This window comes from Dromaius novaehollandiae, chromosome 3 (genome assembly GCF_036370855.1).
Source record: "Dromaius novaehollandiae isolate bDroNov1 chromosome 3, bDroNov1.hap1, whole genome shotgun sequence".
NCBI lineage: Eukaryota > Metazoa > Chordata > Aves > Casuariiformes > Dromaiidae > Dromaius > Dromaius novaehollandiae.
In genome coordinates this window covers 74,439,083-74,451,230 of record NC_088100.1, presented here as the reverse complement: position 1 = coordinate 74,451,230, position 12,148 = coordinate 74,439,083, and the positions used below count along the sequence as shown (strand labels likewise).

At 37.5% G+C, this 12,148-nt stretch overlaps 1 protein-coding gene across 9 annotated transcripts in view; it reads left to right on the top strand.

Annotated features, from left to right (window-relative positions):
• Window positions 1-9,879, top strand: part of UTRN (utrophin) — a 391,474-nt gene extending 381,595 nt beyond the window's left edge. For 8 of the 9 annotated variants that reach the window (XM_026109804.2, XM_064509199.1, XM_026109805.2 and 5 more), the window contains 4 exons: window positions 928-1,036; window positions 2,464-2,556; window positions 6,104-6,126; window positions 7,708-9,879. In XM_026109804.2, coding sequence (XP_025965589.1) covers window positions 928-1,036; window positions 2,464-2,556; window positions 6,104-6,126; window positions 7,708-7,716 — 234 coding nt within the window. In that variant the 3' untranslated portion in view covers window positions 7,717-9,879. The remainder of the gene's footprint in view (window positions 1-927; window positions 1,037-2,463; window positions 2,557-6,103; window positions 6,127-7,707) is intronic. The other variant, XM_064509201.1, reaches the window with a different exon arrangement.
• The last annotated feature ends 2,269 nt before the right edge of the window (window positions 9,880-12,148 follow it).

Sequence of the window (12,148 nt, the reverse complement as noted above, 5' to 3'; positions counted from 1 at the left end):
TCTAGTTTTCTAGAGTAGTTACTTTTCGAGCTTAAATCTCTTCCGCAAAGGATTTCTTGGCAAGAAGAAGAGAAAGAGGAGAAAAATGCCTGAGCAAAATTCCTTCCAATACTTTTGAGTTGTTGTAGTGAGGAAGCTTTATGATCTTTTCTTATTTGTGTATCAACATATATATATATATATATATATATATTCTCAAACACATACATGTTTGCAGCTAAATATAATACAAGGTTCTCTGTTGGATTCATTGGTGAATTTAGGAGTAAAGCAAGGCTTGCCTACAACACAGTTTTCAAAGTATATGGGCTTCTCATAGTTTTCTATAAATTACATACTGCATAGCTTTTCTTCAACTCCTGCATGCTATCAGGTACCTTTTCCCACAAGAGTGATGGACAGCTCCCGCTGCTTAAATTTAACAGAGTTCTCCTGGAATCTAATGCCTGCAATTGGCTTGATTGTGAAGGAATTTTGCAAAACTCTTCAAGACTGGACAGTTGCTTCAGGGCATGATCAGCTGCCTTCGTTAAGCTTCTTAGGGCAGCTTAGTTGAATGCCCCAACTTAGTCACAATATCATGGTGTAGTCCTTACGTATAGCTTGACTGAGGGCCCCTGGCAGAAAGGAGAGTAGTTACTATTTGGATTGTGTGAAACAACAGATTGTGTTTCTGTGGTGCACACTGACAGCTGATCATTGTTTTTAAAGAGAAGCTAACTGGAGTCTTGTAACAAGTTGTTGGGTTTCCTTCCTAGTAGTTGTATTGACTTAAGCCAATGTTCAATAGTTTGGAGAGAAAACAAGAAATAGCATAAAGAAAAGGAAGGGAGCAGGATGACCACATACAATCTCACGCTTCAGTTCTGTAGATCTAATTTATCTAAATTTGCATATTATTATAGCAGACCTTTGTCTTTAATGTAGCCTGAGTCAGACTGCAGAGTTAATGGCACCTCTCCCTGTGCTTCGCCCCAGCATTCTGTGCTCAGCTACCCACTTGATCAAGAGACGAGCTCACAGTTTCATCAGACAGGTGAGTGCTGGACTCCAAGTATTTACTGAATAGTTTTATTTGTGTCTTTCTGAAGAGATTAACAAATAAATAAAATGGAACTGATCTTTCCGATGCTACTGGGAATAAGACTTACTGCAGCTGGAGCTGTTAGTTACTCGCTGTTGCAAACAGCTGCTTTATCACAAGAATCCACACAACTCTGAATTACAGATTTCTGTCTATAGAGTCCTGCATCCCATCCTTTTTCAACAACCAAATTTACTTGGGCTAATCTGTTGTTAGGGGAGAGAGAATCAGATTTCATTAGAACGAAATAGCCAACAGCTGTTTGTCCTACATTGCATGTATGCAACTACGTAGTCTGTCACATACAGGAAAAAATGTCCAAAAACATGTAATAAAGTTTTCTGATGGCTGCTTGAAACATTGTTGTGTATCCTCTGCTTGTCCTGGTATTTTGATAACCCTACCCCTCAAAGACTTCACATCTTCAGGAATTATTTAGAAACTTATGTACAGCCTCTGCACTTAAAGGGTTTTCTCTCTTGAAAGATGCTTTACATTTCCATTAGCAGAACTCATTAATTCCATTGGGAATTAGCAGAAATAATGAGCAGAAATTAGGGGATATTTACAAATTGTCGAAGATTTTTCTCAAATTATCTAAGTGCAATTTCTTCCCTGTCTTTGTTTCCAAGCTTTTGTGTTATAGGTAAAAATGATCTTATTTCTGTGGAAAACGGGAAAAATTTTCTCTTTCACACTGAAAAGTTTTCATTCACCATTGGCATGTGTTTTTAATTTGTCTGAAAAAAACATGGAACTTCTCTGACTCTGTTTTGATGCACTGACTAATAACACTATCAAGAGTGAAGTCAGTTGTATTCCCTAACCATTCCATTGGCTAATTTTAAGCATCATTTAAAAAAGAAATGGTGGCAAGGAGAATTTTAACACTATTGAAATTGCTGTTGCATATTGAATAAAGATTGTCTAAACATTCCTTTTTTCAAAAAATGAATAATCTATTCACTTTGGAAGCTATATGACAAATTATTTGAAAAAAACAAAATATTAATTGAGCAGCTATTAAGCATAATTCCCTCATCTTGCTAAGCATTTATTTATTTTAACTGTAAATTCCTATATACTTGTGGGCAATTCCCTTTGGTTAAATCTTGGGTGCGGTGGTTAAGCTTTAATAATGGAGAAATTAATTCAGCCACAAATCAATAATTTCACTTCTACCTCCTCTCCCAAGGGTGGCAATTATCAATGATAGTTCCTTCACATTAAGTTGCAAAGGGTACAGGTAGTGGTTTCACTTACAATATAAAGGAGTATTTAACCGGAAGGTTGGGTGAGAGTGCCTTTCAGGATATTGCTGTCATTTTTTTAATTTTCTTTTCCTGTTATTAAATTCATTGCCCTTTTTGTTGTCATAGCTGCAGATGACTTGCTAGCCCCTCCTCATGATACCAGCACAGATCTAACAGATGTTATGGAGCAAATCAACAGCACATTTCCAGCTTGCTGCTGTAAGTGTAACAAAATCTGTGAGAATGGTACTGAATATGAGGCTGACTTCTGAAGAAAGTCATTCACAGTGTATTGACTAGGAAAGAATCTTAACTCTGATAAGATTTCTTGCTAAGATATACAAGCAACATAATTCTGCTCTTTAAAGTTGCTAAATATACAGTATTTGTGAGGAGAAATAAACAAATATTCTCGTGTACTAAATGGAAGTGATTCACTTCAAGAAAAGGCTGTTGTTCCATGCAAAATTTTCATTCTATGCAGAATTAAGTGAATGTAGATTCAGAAATTTTGAATGCTTCTTCTGTACTAAAACTTGTGAAAAAGCCTGAGGCAACAGGAGGGACCGTAGCCTGATCCTGACTCCCAGAACTGATTATTGAACTAGTTGTTGGACTAACTGACCAGAAGAAATAACTGTTAACACAGCACATAACACCTTTCCCTGCTTAAATGTACTGAAAGTTAATATCTTATACAGTGTCTACTAAAGAGAGATCAAAAAGAAAACCAATTAGCTCCATATGCTTGCTTTATATCAGCTGACATACATTTCTACTGATCCTGTTTCTTCCTGAGTGTCACTGCACTTACAAGAATGAACTATCTTTTTGGTTCCATCAGTAAATTGTAGGGATTGTTGTCTTTGGTAGAGGGGTCAAGTGGAGACTTTGTTATTTAATCTATATTTTTAAAATGTATACATACATATTTATTTTCAGCCTCAGCTCTTTTGCTTTAGCAAAACAGTGCTGAAACTTTTATATAAAATTTCTTGAACTTTTAACAGTTCTTTAAAATGAAATATAGTAACAATGGCCATTTTAAAGAAGTGCAAGTGAGATGGAGATGTTTATGTCCAGTCCTTTAAGAAACATTCAGATAGAACTGTGTTATATTCTATTTTCTAAATTCAGTGAACCCTATTAAAATACTCCTTTTATCTTTTGCTCATATGTTGCTTGGCTGTGAAGGGCTTCATTAGAGAAGATGCACTTTTCACATTTTGAGAAAACAAATTAGTATCCAGCAAAAGAAGTTTTGTTTCAGCTTGCCCCTGCAAGTTCAATAGTTCAGAGCCCACTGCTTTGCAAATTAAGGATTTGGGTCATCTCTCCTGCAAGTCAGTAGCTAGAGGAGCTACTCAGCACAAATCAAGATTTAGGTCATTGGTGTACATATATATATATATTTTTTTTAATCAGTAGAAAACACAAACAAAGTGTCACTTCTTGTTTTTGTGAATTCCTGTCTTGCATATGTAAGCAATATAGCAGCTATTGGATATTTGGCCCAAATCAATTTGCAGAAAATGGGATAATCTTTAACTCCCTTGCATTCCTGTGTCAGGGCCAGCTTGATGCCTGCTCTCCCCAGGCAGGAAACATGGAAAAAATAATATCCATGGCACAATATCTCAAACGAGGCAGGAGGGACTGAAATTGAAAACCATGGCACCATGGCAAGTATATCTGAGCATGTAAAAGTAGTACTATACTAATTAAAAGATGTCATGGTTTCAAATTTCATGTGACTCTTACCTTTGTCACTGATACCCTGCTGCAGAATTCAAATCAAACTAACATGCACCACTTTGTAGGTATTAGTTATGTTTGCCCTTGTTTGGTCATATGACAATATCTCTCACTTGAGAGATTTGTTAGCAGGTTTTTTTTCTTTTTTTTTCTTTTTTCTTTTTTTTTTTTTTTACCCACATCGGATTCATATACTAACTGTTGCAAAAGACTGGAATGGGGACTATCAATCTGGCCTTCTCAAGAGGAGTACATTAAACCCTTTGAGTTTTGCTTGAGAAAGCCATGACAGACCATCTAATCCATTGTCTTGTCCCATGGCCACATCACATCTGTCATTCTTGATGGACAATTGCCTAACTTCTTCTGTAAGACTTCCAGTGATGCAGACTGTACAAACTGTCTAGGCAATCTGCATCACTATATTCCTAACCTTAAAGAAGTATTAATATAACTCTCTCTCTTATTCCCCTTGTTCTGTTTGGGTATTTCAGCATGTGTGACATGTAAGATGAAACATTGTTAGAGGGTGAGCTAAGGACAGAGTGCTGTCTGTCATTTTTATGGGAGTTCCAATGTTAGAGTACAACTAGTGTTTAATATGTAATTTCCATGCCTCGAATTAGTGACGTGAGGAGCCTTGCAGTAAAAACATGATAGTTGCAGCTTGCAAAAAATAAAACCTAGTGGAAGCAGAGTCCCTCAGGGAAGGCCTTCTGTAGTGCAGTCTTGCAGCCCGAAAATAGTCTGTTGGGAAAGCTTTGTATCTTTTAATGACATTAACTTGTCCTTGGGCCCATGATAAGGGTTCATCCAAGGTCTCATGATCTACTTGATGTCTCTCTTCAAAACTTCTGCAAGAGAGGGGGATGATAGCATATGCACCTGGATCTCTGGCTGGAGATTTTCACTGTGAGAGGAATTGAGAGGAATGGAGAGCGCTGTCATTATAGAGTCTCTAGCTCAGGTGTGGGCTGTGGACATGTCTGATGCCATGAATTCTGAATTTCTCTTTGAAGAGTGACAGCTTCAAGAGGCTTTCCAGCCTAATGGTTAAGAGCCTTTCCCAAGGGTTTAGAAATGTAGTTTTGAATTCTCATAGGTCGAATTAAGAAGGCAAAAGAATCCAGCTGTACCAGCCCTGGGGACATACAGTGTTGAGTGGTTGTACCTTGTGGTCTGATGAGCTGTGAGAGTTGGTGGACTACTTCTAAAAGATGCTCAAAATAACATAAAAAAATTGCTGTGCGTATTCTGTGCTGATATTTCCTGCGCTCTTTTGTCTTCTGAAGAGTAGGTCAGGAGAGAGTTGCTACAGGCTGCACTGGGCATTTCTCTGAAGTGTATTAAAAGAAATTAGAGGGAAAAAGTGGCATGAAACTACCTCATTTCTCCCTGTCTTACTGATGAATCACACTAAAATAAATAAGGAAGCAACTTGTAAACTTGATGCAATAAAAGAAATGGGGGAGAAAGCAACTATTTCATGTTAAATTTTAAGTTAACTTTTCTATTATCTCATATTCTTTTTGTTGTTAGAGTACAGCCCTGTTACTCCTCCATGCATTTCTTGTCTTAAATTGCAAACTAAATCAGGGACCTACTTCCTTTGTGAATGTAAAACGTCTAAGTGTTGTGGGTATTATTGCTCAATAATATATTAATATTATTTAATAACATACCAAGCTCTAATATGATTCATATTTTTGAACAGGCAGTATTATAACGCAGTCCTGGTAGTTCTGTATAGTTGCAAGTGATGAAAAAAAGGAACAATGCATTTATTCTGTATTCATAACACTATAAATTTGTTGTAAAAAAAAATAATTTGTGAAGGAAGTTATGTACAGACCATTACAACACTATTCTAGTTATATGTTTATTTTTTTGAGATTCAGAGTCTTCCTATTCTTCTGTAGCACTGATTGATTGTTTTGACACTTTGTTTTTAAGTTGCCAGGATACAGAATCATGCAAATTTTAAAACTTTTTTTTTCTTTTCTATTTGCAGCAAGTTTCCCTGGCAGATCACAGGTATGAGGCATGTTTACATCTTTGTATAGTCTTTAGAAGCAAAGTCAAGCAAGTGGAAAAGTTCCATTAAAGCAGAGTGGCCAGTTTTTGTCTATGTTTTTCCCTTGCCAGCTATTTGAAAGCTGGACCAATATAACAGGATTCTGGAACATCTCAGCTAATAGAAAACTCCTGCTACTGCAGATATTATCAAGGGTATTGCCCAGTTCTGGGATGCTGACCATAAGGAATCAGCTCAAATCCACCCAATTAGTTTCAACCCAGCATCAGCTCTGCAAGATCTAGGCTGGCTCCGTATGTCTTTGTGGCCAGGTCCCCACAGCTTGGATTCCAGGAGGATCTATGGATCAAGAGTAGCACAGTACCCTAAGGCATTAGATTAAGCTGCCATCTACCAATAGGCAACCATTGTACAAACCTGAAGCAGAAATCTGCCTAGTCTCAGAGTGTGCAAAAACATGGAAATCAATGTGGTATTTACATACCATTGAATTCTTGAAACCCTACCTGCTATGAATGGTCTGTTAAATTTCTAAGTTGCAGAAACAGGAGAAACACCTGCTATAGGTTTAGGTCATATTAGAGCAAACGTTTGCTTTATGACAAATAAGGAATGACATGGTTATGTGTCATTGCAGAGTTCTGTCAAAGTTTCATTGTTAAATCAGTCTTAACAGCAAGCATAAATTGCTGTCCAAGGCTTCAGAAGAAAGTAGTAGTAGAGGCCATTTATTTAATCCCACAAATTGCTTCACTGTGTCCATTAATCCACGGTTTGCAAGGTCAGACCTCTCTGAAATGAGTGTCTGAAAATGGAGAATTATTGCTTTAAACTCTTACTTGGGTTATAGTATCTGGGATTGCCCTCCCAGACAGGAATTTCTAAAGGGTATGAGATGAATTATGCCCTGCACTCAGACTTTGGTTTTCAGTCCCTTGAGAAGTTGAATCAGAAGTTTTTTTCCCTCAAAAATCCTTCCTTTAAGCAGGCATAGAGATAGCTTTCAGTGTGATCAGTGAATAAGATTCATCCTCCTGAAAAAGCATGATTCCTTAGATACAGGATGATTCGCAGATGACCTCACACTCTAAATCCACCATTCCAGAACCATTAAAGAAGGGATATTTGTCTTTTTGCAGAGAACAGAATCCTGAAACAGGAGCCTGGAAATAAGCATTACATTTTAAGGGACTGAATCTGAATCCAGGCTGTGTGCACTCTCTATTTTTACCACTTAGGCAAACTACTTTTCTACCTGCCTTCCAAGCATTTGTTTCTATGGGTGTATTTTGTGGAAGGCCTACAAGTTGCAATTACAACTCTGTAGCCATCACATCCTTTGGGTCTTATTAAATAAGAATTTTAAACACTGCTGTATAGTAAAGTTAGGGTTCAGTAAAATTGTGTGTCTCAGTGATCTGCTGAATCTTGGGCCAATACATCTAATCTTTTAAAATATAAGGTATTTGTAAAACTATGTCAGAGTCCTTAAACAAACTGAGTTCTGAGCATGTAGAGCTCTGTGAAGAGGACTGTGCGTGTTAATGTTGTACTGATATGGTTATTTCTCATCATTACAGGCAATGTGAAGTGTTCATTTGGACAGCAACCCATGCTTCCTAACGTGCAGTACAGCCCTTTTCTACAAAACGCCAATCGCAAGTTCCACTTCATCAGAAGGCTGCATGGGACCTTGGAACATGCTGTTCAGCTTTGACTGCGTGTTCTACTTGAAACAGTAAAACACTGAATACCCAAAGATGAGGATGTTGGTTTTTTAGTATTGTTTTTTTTTCTCCTCTTCTTCCCTTTCTATGCAACTGTAAATTAATGAGCAATGGAGTATTTGTCACTGATTTGTATAAATATACAGCCGCGGGAAAAGGGGCAGGGGCTTTATATACATTCTTTTGATAATCATAAAGAGAACTGCATAAGGAGTTTGGAGCAAAATGTTACACTTACACATTCCTTTCAGCTCTTTGCTTTGACATTGTAAAATACCCTCAGTTATGTTCTGACACATTTAATATTCTATACTAATTATTTATGTGTTAAACATCTGACCACACAGATTTCTGAAGACCCTTGAATTGTTTTTAGGATTGGCAAATGAAGTTGCCATAACTTGCAGTACTGTTACTGTTTAACAAAAATTGCCATCGGGTGCAAGCTGCAGTAGTTTAACTCCATTAAAAAAGGTAAACCTGCATTTCAGGTCATAATAATCATCATGCACCAAAATGGTATTTTTAGCTTTCTTTTAGTTATTTCCACCCAACACACTCCATTTGGAGGATTATCTTTTTAAGCCTTACTTTACTTCGAATGAGGAGATAGCTAAAAAGAGGACTTTAGATGGTAGTTTAAGTTGTTTTTAGTACAGTCTAAGTTAGTGTAATCTTCCCTAACTTTGAGAGACAGTCTTGCTGTTCCCTGCTGTGCCAAACTTGTTTCAAGTTTTGGAGTTTAGAGTCTGAAGTAAAGCTCATTTTCATGAGATCCCCTTCTGATGATTCAAACACACAGAAGTCTTTGTCTGCCTCTTGGAAATGAAGAGACAATTAGGAAGCCCTTTCCAATACTATTAGTGATGGAACATTTTCTTCAAAAAACTGCAGTGCACTTATATATTATCAATCATCTGGCCTTGTAATCTTGCAGCTCATCTTTATCTTTGATGAATTCATTTACTTACATGCTTCAAGTAGGGATAATTATGGAAAAGTTGTGTCACTGATCATGTGATCTCTAGTTTTAAAATAATCATAAGAGATTTTAATGCCTTTACTAAGTTTACAATGTTGCATGGACACTTGCTTTAATTTCAGGACATACCTTTAGTTGGTAAAACTGCATGCAATATATTTCATATATAGTGGAGAGAAACTAAACTGTGTTCTTAATTATTACTGAAGGAGAAAAGTCTCAAAAGGGTATTGGAAGAATTAAAAGTTCTGTACTGCTACAGAAAGGTGCTAGAGGATATATATAAATACAGAAGGTGAGGAATTTCTAGTATTGTAGCAAAGTGGTGTCAGCTAGGTTGTCCTGCATCCACAGTTCTCACTACTGGACAGCTGCTGCTCTAGGAATGCTTTGGGCACAGCATTGACCAAGTTCCAGTGCTGGCTCCTGTGCCAGTTCCTTATGAACCCTTGGGCACATTATTTAACCACTCTGCCTCAGCTCTCCCATCTGTAACATGGGGATGATAGTACTAACCTCTCAGAGGTGTTGTAGGGCTTAATAAATATCTGAAAAAGCTCTATATAAAAGCTAAGCATTATTTCCAGGTGGGTGGAGCAAGATTGGCAAAGTGGGGAGAGAAGAGGCTGGCTAGTATAAAGCCTTCATCTGTTAAAAAGATAGTGTAATTATTTTGAGAAGAAAAAAAGTTCTACAGTAGAGGAAAGCCATGACCACCTTTCTACCTCAGACCTGTCTTCATAAGTAGTATTGGAAATAGCTTTATACTCTGTTCTCTGCAAAGTACTTTGCTTTTATCAAGCTACATCGTTCTCTAATCAAAGAATCCTTAAAAATAAACCCCTACATAAATAAAGGTCTCAGTAGTCAATTTGGTGGCTTTTATTTTTGTTCTGAATATGAGGTTATGTATAAAGTTGTTTTTCTGCCTGTGTTTGTATGCATCCTTTGTCCTCTGCTGCCAAATAAATGTTATTTCAAACACTACATTGTAACATTCTTCCTCTGAGACAATAATAAATAAAAGGAGTATATTGCAGTAACATGAGAAAAAGTATGGAGTTCTTTCAAGTTTTTTGGTCTTCAGGGATGGCACTTCTCATCTGCTACATGCTGTAAGTTCCGTTCTGAAGGAAATTAATTTTAAACAGGAGTGCTGGGGTAGTCCAGACAAACTGTGTTTCTACATGTTAGCCTTTTGGACTGTGGTGTGCCTTTATATAAATGAGATTAAGCAGTATTTTCTCCCATAAGTGTGTCCATAGTTTTTGCAGTCTTCCATCTTTGGTGATGCAGGCTGGAATCCTTCTCAGCTGCATGGCAGATTGCAAGTTTGATCAGCTGAACAGCAGATCACTTTTATTTTAAATAAAAGCAATAGATAGCTAGATAGATATAAAACAGAACAGCAATAATGCCTGGAGCACTATCAAATATTAGAACTGTAAATTAGTCTTCAGGTTTCGGTGACATTCAGTCAGCATCCTCAACTGAAACATTGCATTAGTTATTGTCAGGAAATGCATATTTTTTTAGCCCTGTGGTATATTATCACATTCTGACTTAAGTATTACACTAGGCTTATGTTAATGAACATGTTTGTTAGAACTGCTGTGCTTAAAGGAAAAAAAATCCACAACCCTAACAATTTTATAGTGTTTCTTACTAATAGAAGTTAGCACTGTTTTTATGTTTAGTATCTATTAAAATAGATTCCTTTTTTTTTAAATTGCAATATAAAATGTATCAGAAAGTATTGGCATTTTCAAAAGCTTATAAAAGGATGTTTAAAAAACAAGTTGTGGAGAAGCTCAAGTTGCTTACATAGCATTTAAATGATTCAGCAGTTTAACAGAATTTGTTTACAGAAATAGCAATATCTTGACTCAAATTACTGTTCTAAATGCAGAATTTAAATGCATCAAAGAACAAGATTCAACTATGTTAAACATATTAAAATGACAAAATCTTAGAAGAATTTACACTTCAACTGTATGTATTTGTAGAGTTGAAAGCAGCAGGAGAGGAGTGTGGATCAGTACCATGGCCTGGTTTTGAAAGTAATTTATACATAGCTAAGTGCCCAGATCTACAACTGTCACCTTCACTACCTTGATTACTAACACAGGAGGCAGCAGAGCTCTGTAAGGCTTTCATGTGGCAGGAGGGTACCCTGACAGCTTTAAAAATCATGCTTCAGAACATGCTATAAAGGTCCTTGCTCTCCTCAGAGAGAGCAGAGCAGCACAGCACCCATTTCAGGCCAGATCCCTGCAGGGCATTCCTCTGGCAGCCTTCCTCAAAGGGGGTGGGTAGGTGGTGAGCAGACATGTTTGGCTGCTCCCCAGCTGCTTTGCTCGGTCAGGTCCATAGCCCAGGCAGTGATAACCATGTCCTGCTCCTCTAGACAACATATGGTTAGAGCACCAGCTACTGCAGCTTGAATAGATTCACATGCAGCTCGCGTGTTCAGGCCATGCCCTCCTCTTGTGCTCTTTTGGTCAGTCATCATAGCAGGAATTGGAAACTTGCCTTCTAGTAGCCTTGCAGGGGGATTTTCCTTGAAGTTAAGATTATGGATTCACATCTCCTGGGCCAGGGGATGGTATACAGTCTAGCATTATACAGCCTCAGCAAGTGCCATTTGTCCACATAAAGAGTTGCTACTTCCACTATGTAGTTTTAAGAATAAAAAGTCCTTGAGGAGAAAGTACCTGCCCTGATAACTATGAATGCTGAGGAGGCAGTTGGGGGGGGGGGGGGAGTATCTGAATAAATCCCAGGACTTAAACTTGGACATTTCTTAGTAGCTGCATTTCTTACGGGTGTGATGAGGCAGTTTCATTCTCAATCATCACCAGATGGTCATAACCTTTTTTTTTCAGAGGTGCTACTTTGCTGTATTCAGATGCAGAGTCCATACTGAGATCTCCTAGTTCTACTTGAGAAACTTAAAATTAATGCCTTTAACACCAAGCTTTAGAAAAATCAAAGTTCTCCTCTAGTGTATTTGCATCAGATAACTGAACAGTGTGCATGGGGGGGGGGGGGGGCAACAACTCAAATGCACCACCACACAACTGAGCCTTCAATACATTTTGAATGTCCTGCTTTACTGGTAGTGCCTCTACTCAGAGCTGATGTCGGCTTAAGATAATCACCAGTCTCCCAAAGAAATCTGAAAAAAAAAAAGTCTCTTGAAAAGTTAAAGAACAGCTTTGTAAAGAGTACATCAAAATAAGTGATATTTTTCTCTCATTCTCAACTTTTCTCTGTTGTGGTCAGAAGTACTTCAGACTTCTGCCTCACAGA